Source organism: Ascidia mentula, chromosome 2, assembly GCF_947561715.1.
Source record: "Ascidia mentula chromosome 2, kaAscMent1.1, whole genome shotgun sequence".
Lineage (NCBI taxonomy): Eukaryota > Metazoa > Chordata > Ascidiacea > Phlebobranchia > Ascidiidae > Ascidia > Ascidia mentula.
Window position 1 is genome coordinate 18238912 of NC_138567.1, and position 19840 is coordinate 18258751.

General features: G+C 36.6%; 1 protein-coding gene across 1 annotated transcript; it reads right to left on the bottom strand.

Moving 5' to 3' along the window:
• Window positions 1-1679: 1679 nt before the first annotated feature.
• Window positions 1680-19299, bottom strand: LOC145889826 (eukaryotic translation initiation factor 4 gamma 3-like). Its single transcript, XM_082980863.1, has 31 exons — window positions 19154-19299; window positions 17939-17973; window positions 17829-17875; window positions 15993-16133; window positions 15783-15926; window positions 15638-15719; window positions 13264-13295; window positions 13144-13209; window positions 8718-8879; window positions 8130-8222; window positions 8022-8060; window positions 7375-7941; window positions 7197-7272; window positions 6988-7115; window positions 6432-6557; window positions 6082-6285; window positions 5795-5932; window positions 5538-5741; window positions 5250-5483; window positions 5081-5185; window positions 4882-5016; window positions 4588-4716; window positions 4068-4309; window positions 3702-3835; window positions 3551-3636; window positions 3317-3492; window positions 3040-3250; window positions 2744-2845; window positions 2482-2689; window positions 2284-2424; window positions 1680-2226 (listed from the first exon to the last, which is right to left on the bottom strand). The coding sequence occupies exons 1-31, from the start codon at window positions 19246-19248 to the stop codon at window positions 2054-2056; spliced, it is 4455 nt and encodes a 1484-aa protein (XP_082836989.1). The 5' UTR covers window positions 19249-19299; the 3' UTR covers window positions 1680-2053.
• Window positions 19300-19840: the final 541 nt, after the last annotated feature.

A 19840-nucleotide genomic window follows, 5' to 3' on the forward strand; every position in this document is an offset into this window, starting at 1 on the left:
TGTTCCGCAATTTCGCCCGTAACCATTCTTGACTTTTGTTTGGCCGTTTGACCCGTGATTGATGTTGTCCATTGATTTATGTTCCGCTGTGTTTTAGCTGTTGCGTCCTTTTGTACTTTTTTGTCGCCTAATTTCTTTGCCCGTGGGTTCGCTACTGTGTTTGTTTTATTCTCTGAAGAAGCCTAGGCGACTAGCTAGTCGTACGTACAGGCGAAACGTCAGAAAATACAATCTTTTTTCAACAAAAGTTGTATATTTGTTGTTTTGACACCAGAAGAACGTCACATTTATATTTCTCAATGAAATCATTTATGACCCATAGGTTACGCTACTGCTAAAAAGTAGTTGCTTAAAAGCTTAAAAAATATGAAATCACAAATGCTAAAAACACCCTGTCCTGGTACCAGTTTCATTATTACGATAAGACCTAATATATCTAAACAGTGGCCGTCTGTCTGCAGCTTAAACACACAATCGAATCCGTTTGCTGCATTTGTGCTCCTGTTTATTGCAAAACTACCAAAGCAGTTTAACAATGTTTTCCATTTGATAAGAATTGTTCTTCTGGCATTTAAGTTTCTAAAGTTTTATGTCACTGTTGACATAATCCTGAAGAAGTCTCGCCGGATGGCAGACGAAACGTTGGTTTCGAATAAAACTTTCGAAACTTAAATGCCAGAAGAACAATTCTTGTCAATTAGTATGCCTGGCAGCAAAAATAGCAGAATGTTTTCCATTTCTACGCGTAAGGGCCACAGGCAGCTCTCGCACGACTAAGGCGCATTAGATGACGTCACGCAACAATTATTGCGCTTTCGAACAATTACTCGCGCAACGCTTGGACATAACTTTGATCTGCTGCATCGCAGAAACATGTGGCCATTTTCATATCAAGCTCCTTTTTCACCAAAATGTGTATTGCTTAATTATTTTCCATGTCAAATGCAGTTTCAAGTTTCGTATTTCCCAAATGTTCAATATTTGCCGTGCACGTGATCGCATGATCGTTCAGCAAGCGCAAGATCTTTCACTAATTGGCAACAGTCACGTTTTCTTCCGTCACATTAAACGTCTTTTTTGCTACCAAAAATGGCCGAATCAACCGGATAGTTTTGTTACAAGTTACTCTACAACAGTGGTTCCCAAAGTGGAAGCCCCCTGGGGGCGTTTGCAATGGTATGGGGGGCGCTGGAGACTGAATGGGCGATTGGTGACGTGGCAGATTTTCTCTTACAGCGTAAGTCTTGTGTTTCCTAACCGGTGGTACGTTTACCACTAGTGGTATGTGACCCTATTCCAGGTGGTACGCGAGCACCCTTCCGTAATTATTTTAGCTCTTACTTGGAACGTGCGTTCAGCGCATTCACCACTCTTTTAGATGGAAAAAGAAATTGCCTTAAATATCGACAATTGAGGAGACTTACGATTGTTTTCGTCCGACATGAAACCTGATATTGAGAAACTGGTGTCACACTAACCTCACCATCGCATTAAATGACAACAACAAATAAATTCGTTGTGTTTTTGGTCTGTTCTGTTGGGTGTTGTTAAATGACTAAGGTGTTTGGGGGGCGGTACAAAAAAAAGTTCGAGAAACACTGCTCTGCAACCTCGTACTTTTTTCAACACTTTATGCGAGAACGGTGTCATAGGTTCAACTACCATGGGTGTAGCACATGCCGTATTACACAATAACTTTATTAGGCGAGATATCTCTGATAAATGAAAAGCAATCTAATTCCAATAAGCGACCCGCCTTAATTACTGTTTACAATCGCTTTTGCAGCACCAAAAATTACCACCTCTTATCTCCTTTATGCATGGAAATAAAACATTATTTGCACGCGGCTTTCTATATGGTTCACTGCAAAAGTCCACAAATCACAATTCATACACAAGGCAATAAATAATAAATAAAACACACCCCCTTCTACTTGCTACCTGTTGCAGGTATTTTTCCCAACTCATTTCCAACAGAATTTATTATTAGCACATTAACAGTAAATCCCCCATTCTGTGATGGACGAGTGCAAGAGGCGCGAAAATAGAAGGTTTATTCATCGCTATCTGGATCGCGAAGCCATGTGATGAATGGATTAACAGAGAGAAGAGCAACTCCTTTGCCCTCAGACTCCAAGGGATTTTCATCTTTCTCCCATTTAAAAAAACTTTGTTCAGAAATAATTTCTTCATCGTACAATAAGTCGAATAACAACTTTAGGATATCTGAAAGAACAGTTGTACATTTTATGACTTCCTCCTACAATAAATTGTTTCACTTACTTGGAGGTTGCTCCAATTCAACCCAAAGTCTTTGCAACGCAAAAAGGGCTTCAAGTTCTTTTGCATCCGTGTCAATGTACTTTTTCAGCAATGCTATGTGTTCTCGAATTATGTCTTTGCTGATCTCCACTTGTGTATCCCCTGTTTACAAAAACGAGTGGCTTTTTACAAGTAAGTAAAACCAATGTGCAAACTTACCTTGAATAATGGCTTTTTGACAAATGGATACAGTGACTCCACGTACAAATGTTGTTTTTTCTTTATCAATGGCAGTAAAACTTGAGTCAATTGCATCAAATATTTCCTCGGAAGTATTGTCTTTCTCATCCAAAATTTTCGTTAATGTACGAACATACCCACAAAATGGATCAATTGGTTGAGATGCATCAGCAAACAATTTCAAATTCTGCAAAAAAATATAAATAAATAACCAGAATCATGCAAACAATCATGACCCGACCTTTCTTTCGAGAAAATCATCAATTGATTCCTGATCAGGAGAGGTGAAATTTTTCCAACTCAAACCTGTTTTTTTCCACATTTCAAGGACAACAGAAACATCCTGTAACGTTGGGAAAATATGTTACATGCATTTCCTCGCAATACTGCCTATTACTTTGTAACTTAAATATGAATCAACTGACTTTCCTGCAAACAACGAACAGTTTTGTTGTTCTCTAATATTTTCCTTTTAACAGTCTTGGCGTTATATATATTTAAAACTCACAATAAACAGAAAATAATTAATGTCCTTACACAAAGTTTAATTAGATGTTTCAAAATTTCTGCAACAAATATATGGGCCCTTTCTTCTTCTCTAAGAGAAACTGAAAGTTGATCGAGGGCAGCAAGAGTTACTCCACAGTTTTGAACATTTATGATTGGGGAAATTAGCTGTGCAAGACATTCCCAAATTTTTGGCAAATCCAATTCTAAATCTGCTGCATCCATAAGAACAGGCGAAACACTGGAAAATTTGGTTTTGAATTACTTTTACATCATATTTAACTTCAGTTTTTAGGAACCAACAAACCCTTTGAGATACTCCTCCACTGATATAATATTTTTTGACAAAAGAAAAATTATCAAATTGGCAACATTTTTTCTGTGAGTCTCTGATTTTTCCAGGGCAACTTGCATTGCAATTCTCACAAAAATGTTGTGATACGTGGTTGGGGCTTTTAGTTCCATCAAACATTCATGTACTTCCTTCATAAAAAAGGTAAATGTCAGCATTTCATTGATGAAAATATCATTATAGGTTCACCTTCACATCCAAGATACTGAGGTACTCTTCAACTATGCTCTTGCTCTTTGACTCCATGACATCCTCACTGATGGAGGCAACAGCAACTAAACAATTGTTAAAATAATCAAGAGAAATGTTTATGAATCAGTCACATAAATTAAAACCTCACCCGGCTTGGGCTTGGAATCTTGTGATGTCATTCTTCTTGTTGTGTCAATCAAGGCCTGTTTTTCATCCCTTGCTGATGGAATTGTTGTCATCGTGCCACGTGATCCACTTTTTGTCCCTTCCCTACTTGAATGCCTGATTGATACATATTAGGTTCAAACAGATCACTGCTTTGTCTTTTTCACTTACATTAACTTTTCATGCTATTTGAAAAATAATTAAAATTATTTATTGTAAGAAAAGAAAAAGAGTTGGTCTGGATTTTATTAACTGGCAAAGTGCTATTTTGACTTTTGCTGCAAAAAAAACCTCTTCACTCACTAATACAACTGTTGGCACACTTACTATAATAGACCATCAATATTACCTGCTTGGAACTCTCCTTTGATTATACGGAGATGTGTGATCTTGTTGTGCTGTAGTGCCACCTAGTGCTGAAAATCTGTTCATTGTGGTTGGTGTCGATGATCGAGGAGTGCTTCCAGAATCAGAACTTTCCCGACTGCTGTATCCACCTGAGCCACTCTTAGTCGCCGAACCACTCCCAGACTTCCAACCAGATTTTCCCCGACTCGGTCCAAGTGTAACATTGGACTCGTCAAACTGGGACTAGACATAATGCAGAAAAAATTCTTAATTGTGCAACAGAAGATGCAGGTTAGCAACCTTCCCCTAGCAGCAGGCTGAAGCCAAACTACAAAGTCTCAAATCTTATTTTTTCACTAACAATTCTTATTAATTTGGGACATTTTTAGATAATCCCCTTAGTTTGCACCATAAAATAACAGCACTAGGTAAAAGAGGCTGCGAACTGATTAATTTTGTTGGATAAGCGTCAAAAACCTTGAATAAATATTTTCATCCAGGTATTTGCAACAACAACAAACCTTGGTCAGTTTCATTTTACTGGGGTCGAATCTGGTTGGTTTCTGTTGCACTTTTGTCCAACCTTCATCTCCGCCACCATGACCTCCACTACCTCCTCCACCCCTGCTTCCCATTCTTCCTCCACGTGACTGGAAAAAGTTATTGTTTCCAAGCCACAAGAAATAGTTTTAACATCAAGTTTGAAACATTTACTTTCAAAATTTGGATGGATGGATTGAAGCTAAATCAAACTAACTCAACATTCAATCCTTAAAATAAAAAAAAAATGGACAAATTTAACAAACGTTCAAAACCTGGCTCTTTGGCGCAGCAGCTAAAGCTGCAGCAGTTAGCAAGGCTTGCTGTTGTTTTTCCTCCTTGGCATCTGCATGGATTTGTTCAATTGTTTTTGGCCCCTGAGCCTGTATTGGACGAGGAACCCAATCATTCTGCACAAAATGACAAGTTGAAATAGTTTGCATAACACTGGTAAGATAAATATATCTTAAAAACCTGTCGTAAATCCAACACATCTTGGAGCATGAACCTCACACGAGAAGAAACTTTCTTTTCAGAAATAATTTTTTCCATTTGTTGGAAATACTGAGACATTCTTTGCTGCATAAACCATATATTTTTATGAACTTCTGTGGCACAAAATAAACACATGGTGAAGTTCTACCTTTCCTTTATCGTGGTCGAGGTCCTTTCCTATAGTAGTGAGAAGTCGACATAAACTTTCAAGTGAGTCTTCATCTTTTCCTCTAAAAAGTGCCATGATGCAATTGTGCATGATAGTCTCCGTTAACATAGAAAGTTTGAATAATTCCCCGATAAATCTGATGTTTCCCAACATTCGTCTCCTTTCTTTTGTTTCAGCAAGATCTAATTCCTCTTTCACAACTTGCTTCTCCTCCTACAAACTAAACATGAACAAAGAAGAATTTTCAAAATAACAACAGCCACTTACTGGAGCAGTGTTTGCTAATCTTTCACGCAATTTTTTGAGAACTTCTTCATTGGTTCTATCTTTCTCAAATTCTCTCTGGCATCTTGTTAGAAGAATTTTTCTGAACTCAACAGAGTTGGTGGAACTTGAGGAAGGAATTCGAATTTGTGACATTGTACGACACATATTTGCATAAGCTTCACAAAAGTTTGGTTCGTCAATCGCCTGAATCAAAACCACATTACCAAAAGATTGCATTAGGCAAACTAAAAATTAACCTTTTCAAATATTAAATCAATGACACCACGCAGACGATTTTCCGTGTTAATTTCCAGAGCCTGCAGTTTGACCATAAGAGACTGGAATTTTTGAGGTGTAAGTTTGTTCAAAATTGACCGAACTTGCCTCAAAATCTCCTGCAAGTGTAAAATGCTTAAATGCAAAATTAATTTGAATTGTTGATCCAATTCAATATTAGGCAAGACAATCATCCAACCATAACATGTTATGCTACCAAACAATACAAGTAAATAATGTTTGCATTAAACTGGAATGGCAAATTAACCTCTGTTTTTACATCCTCATTTGAAGTATTTTCCGCTCCCATGCTCTGGTCTATTTTACTTGGCTTCCAGGCATTTTCAGTTCTATTTAGTTCAGGTTCTCGTTGAATTGATATTTTTTTGGTTGGTTTGGGAGCACCATGCCCTCCTCCATGCTGGTATCCTCCACTTCTTTGCTGAACGGGCCTCATTCCCCTTGAAGATGTCTATGGACAATCTTAGTGGTTATACTGTTTTGTATTTACTATCATCAGACAAAGAAAAACCACAAATTAGTTTCACACAAATATCCTGTTTTATTTGAAAAAATATTACAAGGTTAAAGCAGCAAAACCACAACAGACCAAATTACCCTTCCATGCCCTGAACCACCGCCACCAGACATGTATTTAGGAGTAAAGTCAGATGAGGGACGGTCTCCTCTGTACATCCCATCAAGGGAAGGTAAAGAATTGGAAACACTTGATTTGGGCAAAGGCTACCAAAAAACAATTACACACCCTTCAAAACAGCAAGCTAATGACAAGCATCAAACAAATAAATGGGTGTCATGGTGGAGCACAAGAAATTCTCCATGATAAATCACAAAACGAAACTACTTTATTGTTAAAAGTTATTCGTGAGAGTGGTTTTTATAAACCGCTAACAACTAAAAGGATTAATCACACACAGTTTTTTTGATGATCATTTGACAATTTTTTTAAAAGTTACAGTGAGCTGTGAGTCACGCAAGGGCACTATGGGAACCGTCAACATGATTCGATATTTACTGGCATTTTAGACATTTGTCAATGAAATAAAACACCCAGACCACATTACTACTCCCAATCCAAGTAAAACAGTGGTTTAAACCTTGTTGATATCATTCACCTTAAAGTTCAACCAAGTTTACATGATGTAATTCATACCCTGTCCATTATAATATCCTCTATAGTGGGGAGATCTCTTGGCTTTTCCATTGATGTGTTATGGAAGCGAAATTGCATGAGAAATGTTCTATCATAGACTTTCTTACCATCAACGTCCGATCCTTCATCTGCAAATGACACAAAACAATGTCACATTTTCATAACATTCGACCTTGTGACTGAAGCTGATGTAAAGTAGGAGTTTTTACCTTCAGCATCAGCTATCTGCTGCTCAATGTCCACAGGAGCAACTTCCTCTTCCTTATTTAAAGGTTTGGGGATTTCCTGAAAATAAACTGAAGGTTCACCTGCTTGTAACAACCAAAAAGCTTTTGTCCAACCAAATTAAAAAACTGAAAGAAAAATTACACATTATAGTAAACTAACATTTGATGAATTTTCAACTTGAACAGGTTCATCACATTTAGGGGGGGATTTCTCTTCAACAATTTTTTGAATTTTTATTTCTGACACTTCGATTTCTTCCTGTTTATCCTCTTGAAATTTCGTCAAGGTTGGAGGTGTGGCTGGTATGATTTCTATTGACACCTTTGAAACCTCCTGATGATGTTCTTCAACAATAATACCATTCACTTTAGTTTCCAACTCATCTTTAACAACTTGCTCGGACTCTGATCCTTTTTCAGTGGAACTTGGAATTTCTTCCTTCTTTTCGTCATTTTTTGCTGCTCCAGTTTCAACATCTTCTGGCACATCTTCGGATTTAACATTTTCCACTTCATCACTCGCAACATCTTCTGTCACATCTTCTTCCAAATTAGTTTTGTTGCCACTAACTTCTGTCTCAGAAGTTTGTACACTTGTATCAGCACTTTCGCTTTGCTTGAAATTGTCAGATGAAGGAGCTTCGGGATTCTGTTCAGCAACAATGTCTTCAGCAGGAGGTTTATCTACAAGCTGGCTGGGTTGATTGTTTACATCATCAGTTGTAACCTAAGCAAATAAAAGCCAGTATTTTATTCACAACCAAACAACAATCAAGTTTTTACACAAAGTTAAGTTAGGATTCTGACCTTTTTGGGTTGAACTGATAAAACACCCCCTTCATCCATCTGAAAAAATATGCTTTTTTGAATTTTTTCTACAAATAGGTTAATTGTAAAATTGTTTTTTTTATTTACAGTTTGTACGGGGGATCCTTCCTGGTTTGCTGCGGCAGCAACTTGAGCAGCAAACTGAGCAGCAATTTGATCTGGAGGCTTTCCCAAATTTATCTTTATTTAAACAAAATCAAATTATTTTTTTAAATAATCAAATTGTTGTAGCACAAACAAAGTTCACACAATTCTAACAGAAAAAACTCCTCTATTTTGGCAGCTCGCAAAAGTAAGTTAATTTTGATTGACCTCTAAACAGTGCACACAGTTTTGCAGATTCTTCTACTTTTGTGGCACCTTGTAGTAAACATTATTCTGTTACATCAAACAAGGTACAGACCACCGAAGACGAACAACTGTGGAGCACATATTCAGTCACCAGTTGCACTGATAAAACTAGATAGGTCAAAACAGTGTCCACAGCCGACTAATCACTATTGGTTGAATTACTTCTAGTAGTTTTTATTCATAAGAAAAGCAAAATTTTAAAATTATAAAGAAACAGAATTATCATTATTGGCAAACTGTGTGAATTTTAGGAAAATTACTCGTGTATGAAAAACCTTTAAATTTTTAAATAAATATATGCAAGCCCAAGGTTTTGTAACTAACGGGAGTTGGTGTCTGTGAATTTGTTGTGCTTCCAGTTGGGGAAGATGTGGAATCTGAGCCTCTGCCAGACTGGAGCAAATCATTTGTCACATCCAGTCCAGTATTTGGATCACGAATTGTCACCTTTCGTCGTTGTTGTTGTTGTTGTTGTTGCTGGACAGGCTGATTACAACAAATTATATTTTGATTGAAGCTACAAATATCCCAAAATCAATCAACCTATTTGTAATTATGTTATCCGATACTAATATAGAAGGAAGAAACAAAAACAATCCTGCCTCACAAAGTTCATATACTTTAATACCCCATTTTATGAGGTTTATCTGGATTGTAGATAAGAAATCTAAACCTTCAATTGAATGGACAAGTTGCCTTGTCCATAGAAATGGGTTGAATCGGATCAATTACAATTTTAAATATGTTTTGCAGCAAATTAATATCTGAAAGGATATTGGGCAGTGGATATTGGCCACTTTGTCAAGCATGTGCATTATCACTTTCATGCAAACAGAAAGAATACACACACCATGTGTCTCGAACAAACCATTTAACAAGAAATGGCCTTGCAGTCCAGTAGCTTTAAAATAAAGGCTTTTTTTACTATACCGTGTGCATTGAAATGCCAAAAAAGGTATTCAGCTCTGACACTGACACTGTAACTGAAACCAATCAACCAAAAACTTTTTCCTGTTGATTTTCACTTGCTCATAGTACAGATTAGTCTTTCATTGGTGAACATTCACCGAAGCCTTGGCTTCGACCTCATTACCAATGTGAGACCTACGCCTTTTCCTTCCATCAATGGCCGGCATTTGACCTGCGTCACACTGGCTACTATCCTCAATATCAGATGATGTTGAATCTGAGCTCTCACTTTCAAATGTTTACTGGTTTAAAATCATTAGCTTCAACTTTCCCATTTCAACCCTCAAAAATAGGCATGCAAGACAGAGAATGTGGTCATATTTTGCTTTTGTTTTTTGCACAGTGAAAAGTTTTCTTGACTTTCATTCATTTTTAGAAAAAAATGATAATTGTCATGTACCGTCTTCAAAGCCTCTATGATGACACAGTGGCGTTATTCGTGAATTCAATAAGTTTGAATATGCTGAGAGGGCAGTTGGATTTCAGTACATAATGTAACAAATATATTTTGAATATGAAAGCTCACTAGTTCATATTGCTACTGAAAGGCAAATAAATGCCCTAAAATGTGGTTTATGCTTATTGTTTAAAATCATTTGATAAAAAAAAACATTATTGCAAATTTTTGTTGACACAAGAGTCAGTTCTTCCACCCAAGTACACTGCATTGAATGTATTTTTATGCAGACAAGCCAAATGATCGCAGTGCAACAACGATTTCATATTTTCATTTACCCTCTCTCTCTATATATAAATGCTCGAAGTGGAAAGAGTTGAGGCTTGACTATAAATAATATTTTTTAGTGTGCCTGCTAGTGTAGAAGCTAGCACAGTGCCACTTCAACAGCTGCACTGCTGAGACCTTACAGGTCGAAACAGTGCATGTACACACCCTGTCTGCAGCTCGTTAAATGCACCCTCTGTAGTTACAAATATACTAACAACCTTTCTTTCAAAGATATAGCAATAAAACCATGGCACTAGTACTTCTGATAAAACCCACATAGGAGTGTTTAATATCATTACACAATCGTACAAGCCACTGTTTATGAATGGATTCTGGGAATCATTTCCTATGCTGTTGCAACTGACCCTGACGATGTTTCGATTTCCAAAAATATATTCATTTAAGCTGCAAGACTGACAGATTCCAGCCTGAAAATAAAGTTTCTGTGATAGTATCCACTGCTTATGTGAAGATCTGTGCTTACATGGACATACGTAATGCTTGTTTGTAATGCTTGACCACAATTAACCTTGATTTACAAAACCGGTTTCCCAGAAGGTTCAGACCTACCACTGTAAAAATATCTGGATATTCCTATATTTGCTTCTTATCGGGGACTGATACCGACATAGATGTTGATTTAGGGGTGACTCAGAAACAAACAGGGGTGACAATGTGTGTATTGTCACCCCTGGATTTTGTTTAAATTCAAATTTATTGTCAGAAAAACGACATACATGCGTTAAGCTAGTTTCAAAAGACCTGTATTTCACCGTAACAATCATGACAAACACAAGTGTCTTGTGGATTGTTACGCAGCGCAGCAGTTGTTGTAGCATAATGGTAAGATTTGTTTGTTACTTCATAATTACTAAATCTGCAATAGACCGAGTGAAACAAAAATGTGTTGCTTTCAGTAAGGGTGTCCGTAAAAACTTAGTGCTACAACAACATGGTTCGGCGTAAAAATAGTGACACGAAACAAATTTGTGTTGTTTGCCTATGTTTAGGGCGATACGACAGACGAAATGTTTTTTGCGTGTTTCTAAAACCTGGAAAGGTCACACTTAATATTTTACAAAACGTTAAAAAATCGACGCCTATGGATACCGATACTGTTTACATTATCGAAATAAGTAAAAGGCACAGGAAATGTAATTGTGTTTCTGTTGGGCAGTGTTGTTAACCTCCCGAATGATCGCATTTTGATGTGATAGTCATTTGCCCAGAACACAGTAAGGAGGCACCAGTGGAAAACTTTACTGTGGGTAATTTTGCCAGTTTGCGTGTTGCTCAAATATAGTAAATAACACAAAAAATTTTTTTTATTCATCGACATTTACCTTTAATTTCTGATCAAACAAGAACAAAACATACTTGTCACGTCATTACAACTAAAAACTTGTTTTTTACTTCTATATGCCAAAACAACTATATGCATCAGCAAACTTTTGAATCCCACAATATTATTTATTTTTCGGTGCTTCAAAATGCACAATACTACTTGTTTCCAACACTGAGCAAACTGGTCCCATTTTGACCTGTTTGCAAACAAGTTAATTATGTAGGTTTTAAAGCACTGAAAATAATGTTGTGGAATTCAAAAGTTTGTTGATGTATATACTTGTATAGAACTTTAAAAAATATCACAGTACTTTTCATGAGGGATATCGGATAAAAAAAACATCAGTATTAGACAATCCTAATTTTGCATTTAACAATAGAGACTGACACACCGTAGATTCACATCTCCCAGAGAAGGCCAGCCTAACCTGCAAAATATCTCGCATCACATGAAAGTCAAGCTTCAGATTGCCGAATTTTTTCGCCTGATTTATTTGACATTTGACGAAGATTCGGTCGAATAATTTGTTGTTATTCAAGCAAAACCAAACTTTCAACTGAGAAAAATGTTCTGCCACACCAACAACAACACGTGGACTTTATGGATAATTTTTAATATATACTTTGAATAATGATTACACAATCTTACAAACTAGCCTAAAACTAATGCGGAATCAACAACACCTTATGATCGTTCAGTGACGTAATAATAAAACTGTTAAGAAGACGGATTATTTTTGTAATCAAGTTTTATCATGATCACTGAAGACATATCCTTCAAAAACGGGAGATAATAGTGTTTATTAAAGCAACATTGTTTTCCCATGCCCAGTACAAGATTAGTACACTTGGAAACTAACAACAACAACCAAGACAACCTTAAAACCACCCCAAAAAATAGGATTTTAGACCTGACGGTAAACGTAAAGCAATTTTTAGCGGAACCAATTTTAGACGATTCGGTTCATCACTAAAAAGCACTTAAATTGACTGGGCACTTGCAAGACTAGTCCGATGTATTGGACGAGGAATGCTTTAACTTTGCCTATGGCGACTGACAATTTTGACAAAACCAAAAGCTTTCATGGGTTTTAATACAATGAAAAATTATGCCAATAAAATTTTAGGTCTTTCTGATATTTTTGGGACACTTATCACATATATTCAACATTTACCTTATTGCAGTAGTTGATGTAGGCAACCCTTGTTTGCAAACACAGCAAGTTTTAAGTCGCTTAACTGCACATGCGTTTGTTCAAGTTACAAAAACACAAAAACAAAATCCATCATTATGAAGTAATGCGACTGGATCTCATCGAATATTAGGCGATAAAGCACACCCTGTTACATATCGTCGGTTATCACAACCTCAAAAACAACGTATCCAAAGCATTAAAAGAATGCACAATAACATTTTACGCCTTAATTTCCTTGCTGAAAAGCAACCGGGCATTGTGTCTGAAATGGTTTGAATTTTCACTGACATTTCTCAAAAAAATCGGTCAATGACTGATTACTGACAAAAGACGCACAAAAAAAGTCAACTACACATGTGACAATGCCAATGGTGGCACTGGATCAAATAAAAAAAAGGTGACTTGGTATGCATAAATGTGTCTGGCATAGCTGGAGAATTTAACCAACATTCTTAGAATTTACCCAACACAAGGAAATTTTGTTGGCATAAACAGAAACAAGAATAAAACTTACAGGAGCTTGTGCGAGTGGTGGAGGAGGTTGTAAAACAGTCTGGTGGGGAGGTTGATTTGGGTATTGCTGATAACATAAACAAAATTAATGCTAAAAATTTGTCCCAAAATTAAAACTTACTATGTAAGGGTCATAAGCGAAGCTTGGCGGTTCTGTAAAACAAAGATTCACATAAATTCTAGTGTAATTGGACTAACTCAGTGGCGGATCTAAAAAGGGGGGGGGGGGGGGGATTGTTTTGGTGTCAGACCACCCCCCTCAGCATTTTAGCACATTGTTTTGTTGGGTGTGAAAGTGCTGTTAATTTCCCGCTATTCCATCGCAATTATACTCGTCGAGGATACAGATGAAATCGCATGGTTACGTAATATAGGTTTTGTTTTTGCATTTTTCGTTAAACTGGACATGCGCACATGCACAAAAGCAGCTAAAAAGTCTTGTGTTTCGCAGAATTTGGCTTCACTATGTAAATGCTCTACCTGTTTTTCAAAGAGAATTTGCATGATAAATGTTCGAAAAAAATTTAACCGCATCTAATGGCTTCATTAATTAGGTACCTAAACAGAACACACCTAGGGATGGGCAACTCAGAATAGCGAATCCGGAGGATTCGAATCTTAAACTATCCGAATCCAAACTGTCTTCAACCGAATACCTCCACGTACATGAACTACTCAATTGTAATCCGAATGCTACGGTGTTAAAAAATTATTATAACCCGCCCTTGAATGTAAGCCGCACGTAAATGTTAAAGGCAAACTTAGGTGCCCTACAACAATCATTGTCAACAAATCTGTCGTTTTTAATTGTCAGCTATTTTGATTGCTGTGTGTGATACAACGTATTGGTAAGGCAGATCGAGTTAAGGGTGAATTCCATTGAAACTCAGAGCTATACAAGTCGCCCTCGCTTGTAGGCATCACAAACAGTAGGTTAAACAACTTTACAAGCCACGGATTACAATTGAGTAAATACGGTAGCCTACGTATCTTTTCGTCAATCTTCTGCTACGGTTGTGGCTTGTAGGTTTGACAGCCACAAAACTACGTTGTCGCTTGGCAGACAAGCACATAGAGAGCCTAAGTATATTACAGTGCAATAAATTTATTCTTTGATTGTGCTTTGTTGTTGGGGTCATGTCAAAAAATATTTTATGTTTATTGTGCTTCAGTTCACAAGCTAAAACAAAAACAGAATAGGACTCGGTATTCTGGATTCGATTTAACTATTATTCTATATTGCCCATCCCTAAACACACCCCTTAAATTTTTTCTAGATCCGCCACTGGACTAACTGTAATGTATTGGTGTAGAAATATGCCTAGCCAAATCCAAATAGATTTGCCAGATATCAGCATAGATTTCATATTCGTGCAAACTCGAATAATAAGCAAGATCCGTATGCGAATATTTATTGGAGCATATAATGATGGTTTTGTGACACAATCGCTAGGGTTTTGTGCTTTTTCCTATGATCCATAACGGTAGCACACCGCTTGTAACGCCACAAGAACTGGTGTAGTCGTTTTTGTTATTGGTTAATCACCACAAACATACAAAATATGACAAAAATAGTGTTTCATTTGCAGTGAAGTCGGCGTCTTCTTATATTGTATGATATTTATGGGCACAACAAAGTAAGTCTATTCATAGCAAGGATTTGTATTAACTAAAACACAGAAGCATATTAAAAAACAAAAAAACTCAAGTGTTGTTTAGACATCATATTTAACCAATTTGAAGGTTTTTTTCTTTGTCCATCAGCTTGGTAGGATAGTACCTAAGTTTTGCATGTATTTTATGCATTCGATTTGTCCTAAAAGAATCCTAAATTTGTGGGTGTATATGATAACTGAAATTGTCCGATAAATGCCTTAGTAGTCGACCGATCCAGTCTTGTCACATAAGAGCAACTTGTGTATTGCCAGATAAAAGTGACGGAGATAGTCCATTTCAGCATGGTTCAACTGAAGGAACTGCAACTTTTGTAATCTGATCTATGGCTTGTTTTAATCACAGTGTTAAAAATGAATGACACAAAACCTTGCAGCACTTTGTTATGGATGATAGGATCTTAAAACATTATTTACCAATGAAGTTTTTTTTATAAGCTTGGTAGGTTAGTACCTAAGGTTTGCGTGTATTTTATGTATTCGGTTAGCAATACATTTAAATAACACCTGTCAAACCAGAAAAGTGCAATAATCTTTGTCCCAAAATATATATTTGTGCAATCAAGTTTTGCACTATGGGTCAAGCTGCCAGGAACATTCCTTATAAAACACAGGCCCGCAGAATGACCGTTTGTGATTGTGACAAAGTTTTCAAGCATGGTTTCAATGCTATGATGCCAATGAGCCTGATATTTTAGTACATTTCTAATATGGGGTTGGGTATATGAAAATCATACACACAACTTAAAACTTGCCTTTTTAACATTTGAATGCAGTAACATTGTTTTTTGATGATAAAACAAAACGAAAGTAAGGACTCACGTGCATAGTAATGGGGGGACGCTGCAAGTTGAGTGTGACCTGGTGTCATTACTGAATTTGCTGGACCAGGGGATACAAACCTCTGTAACTTATTCAGTTTTAAAGAACAGCAAACTTCAATACAATGTTTTTATGAATGACTTACATTATTCATTCCAGGGAAGCGTACATAGTTCATCATAGGTGGGGGTGGAGGTGGGGTTGCTTGCTGCACATTCTGCGGGTACTGAGCATTTTGGTTGCTTTGTTGGTTGTATTTCGAAACTGACGGGTTATAAGGTGCTTGCATCTACATTTGGCACATTACTATTATTGAATATTTTGTATTTGTAAAAGTTAGTTAAATTTAATTTACCTGGGATTGTGGAAACTGGTTCATTTGATTAGAAATGTAGTAAGTCCCATTGCCAGGGGTCTTAACTGAAGCTGTCGGAACATTTGCATTAGCCGGGGAGGTGAAAAACTGGGCAGTGTTCTGATGAGGGGACTGTCCTGGCTGAAAAATTAAGCATAGTTTTTGTTTGATCAGAATCTTATTTATGATAATTTCAGTTGTTGTATAAGACAAACTACCAGGGTAATGGATTAGACATGGGTAAACTGTGCCCCGCAGATCAAATATGGCCTGTTTAATTTCAATTTGGCCACCTAGGAGTTGTCTGTAGTTTAATGTAAATTTAGTGAAATTTTGATTCAATTTCTAGGCAGAGGAAAGATGGGACGGCATTTTTACACCACTACAAGGATCGGCATCAAACGTGTTTGCGGCACAGCCACCGTTAGAACGGTGCTACAGTGTCACAGTCGTAGAAGAACCTCACACCAACACATTGGATATAGCCGAGGATGAGTGGCTAAACAGAATTGGAGCCACAATAAATATAAAGCCCTGTTGCAAATGAGTGTCTGTTTTGTTTTTTTACGCGCAAGTTTTCGGACAGAGTGATCTTATCTTTTACCAGCAGTTTTTATCTATTACTGTACGTGTCCTACTCCTAGTGGTTAGTTGTGAGAGGGGTTGTGTTGCACACAGAGTGTCCTTAAGACAAAGATGAGTTTTAGTAGGTGTACTTTTACTCTTTTTTTAGTTGTTTTTACAGACACTAAAAATGCTTTATAGCGAAATATATTTGTCTCAAACGAAAGCCAATAGATTTTAACCCAGAAACCAGAAGAGCACTATTTTAAAAGCATTAACAGGTTTCCAAAAATAAAAGTGTTTTGAAACAAAGTTCATTATCACGACGTCGATTAAAATGTGCGTGGAATAACAAAAATCTTGTAGTCTGGTAACTAACGGGAAAGACCTGGGGTACATTGGCGTTGAGCTTTGCAAATCAATTGGGGTGTGGCTTCTACAGAATGCTAACTTCAGAAGACCGTTTGTACGCTATATTATACAGGTTATAACATCTTAAGCCCACATTTGATCCCTTTTGGTTACAAACATATTCAAGCCTTTCTTTCAAAGTAGTAGTAAAAAAAACTACTGCGCAAGCACTACCGCAAAAACTTGCATTCAGTATTCCATAGCGTTACGCAAGGCAGGAAGCCACCGTTTATGTGACGATTGGCGCGAACACGGGCATTTGTATTTTGCGATTCTCGACCACAATTAACCTTAGTTTACACCTGAAAATCGGCGAATTCCAAAAAAAAATTGGACCCCCTCCTTTAAAAATTCCTGGATACGCATATATATTTGTTGTTTTTCACCAGAAGAACGTCAGATTCATATTTCATTATGATACCTGGTGGTCAAAACCTATTTTCAGTTTTTAATAGCAAACAATGATAACCTTAGGTTTTCAATGTTACGCAGCTGATCAGTTAGATGTTGTGGTTCGATCTCAAAATATTAATTTCTCCACAAATAATTATTTGCAGTTTGCAATAAAACAACTTGTACGAGCAAATACAGCAAAAATTCCAATTGAATAGTTTGTCTATCCCTGGTTTATAGTTAAATGTTCCCTGGTAATTTAATGGTGTTTCATTACAACAATAAGCAATTTAGCTTTAGTATTCTTCATGGCACAAATTTTACTACGAGAACCAGTGATGAAAGCCACTGCAGCTCTCAATGGTTAATTTTTGCATGCATGTTATTTGGGAGTCAGCAATATTGAATAACAACAACTACTCGTTTAAATTGTTACTTTCAAAATTTTTTGGCCTATAGCTATCTTACCGAATACGTTGGAAAACTTCGAGCTCCACCGCTTTGGTTGGTAAAACCTAAAATTAAAACCATGCAGCAATAAGAGATTATAAACATGACATGAATGTGGCAAAACTTACGTTGATGTGGGGATATTCCAGTAGTGGGAGGAATTCTACCAATCTCAAATAAGGAAAAATAACTTTACATTCAATACACATAAACACCCAACAAGCCCACCAGATCCTATTAATTTACATTAGGTTGGTGGATTCTAACTTGATTTTAATATCTCATAAAAATCACATTTTTCGGACATGATACTGAATTTTTTTTGCACTTTGTCTAATAACCACAATATATCAATCAGCTACTGCAGGACTCCCAAAAAAAAACTTCAGTTGTTTAAAGGCACTGTGCGACAACTTTGGGTTCAATGGGTAATACAAAAACCACATCAAAAAAACAATTCTTGCATTAACGTATGTAACCGATTGGAGGGAATGATGCACATTTTCTAACTATCAACAATCTGCGTAAAAAATGACTAATATATTGATGTACAAAAAATGTGTCTGCACAATTAACAATAAGACTAACATAGACAAGTCAGATAGAATTTGCCTTTTCTCTCTCTAACATAGACAAATCAGGTACAACTCTCCCTCATGCCCAGACAGCGAATTGAAGCGTCTGGACATATGGTTTAGCATTCTGCGTGTTCGACTTTTGTAATTTAGGTGCAGGATAGACCACACTTTGAGTGGCATCCTGCATCAGATGTGCCCCAAGTGCTACAGAAAACCAGTTTGTCTTTTTTAAATTTGCACCAACACAAAGATATGTTCATTATGATAAAAGTTCACGATCGTTTGGGTACAGGAAAACACAAGTCAGATTGCAAGAGTTCCCACCAAATTGCATATGTGAGAAGGATATGTAAAAACACCAGACTTGTCTATGTATATAAGTCTTCTTTTCAATGGACTTTTGTGAAATTATGGGTTTCAAAACAAAATTTGCCTGGAAATATATTTTCATATACATGTACATAATGCAGAAAATTTGATGGACTGCACAATCAGCTTTTACCAAAAAAAATCCTCCTGTAAAAGTTTAGCTGCTACATGTTGCTGACAGTAGATACAAACATTTTTCTTGCATCACATTAACATAAAAGTGACCACAAATAACTTAGTAGTGAAGTCAAAAATTCCAAGCAAAGCCAACAAAACGAAAGTATTTCTTGCTTTCATCACTAAATGTGGAAAATTACTACCTTAAAACTGCAGTAAATTCACCGCACTTCTTGTTTAAGATAGGATTAAATTAACAAAAAATATTGAAAAGGATACGGTTGAGGATTTGTTTGTAAACGTCCATCCACTTGTTGTGGAGGTGGTTGTTGAATTTGGTGGCTTCTTCTTACATGCTGCTGACTTGAGTACATAGCTCGAACAGATTAACGGGTACGTCCTAATTTTAACAGGACTTCCCTAATTATCTTGTACAAAAAAAATAGAGTTTTATTAAAAAAAATGTTCAGCAATATCTGATTAAGCCGGATCAGCTAAGCAAAACTGAAGTGAAAGCACATGACAACTGCCTTTTCCTTCTTCGTTGTGGACTTCGGTGACACAAAAATCCACAAAAATCATACGAAAAGTATTATTTTATTCTGGTTATTAAATGCGATAACTGCCCTTTGAAATAAAATTGAAATTTTAAAGATTTTTGCCGATTGTTTCGGTACCGTAACATCTGATTACTTTAACCCAACATCAACTACAGTATAATTGAGAGCAATGCAAAGCTCAGGAGAAATAAATACCAAGGCAAGATTGTCCACTTCGAAGGGATTTTACTTGTTGATATTGTTGGGAATTAGGCATATCATACTTCGAAACCTATTTTGTTCGAACTTGATTTTTCGAAACTGCTTTCTACTGTTTTACATTAACACTCTATCTTCCAGACGCCTTCGCTAGTTATCTTGCTTGCGTTATCACGCTTTCTACTTGCGCTTATTCTTATTCTCCTTT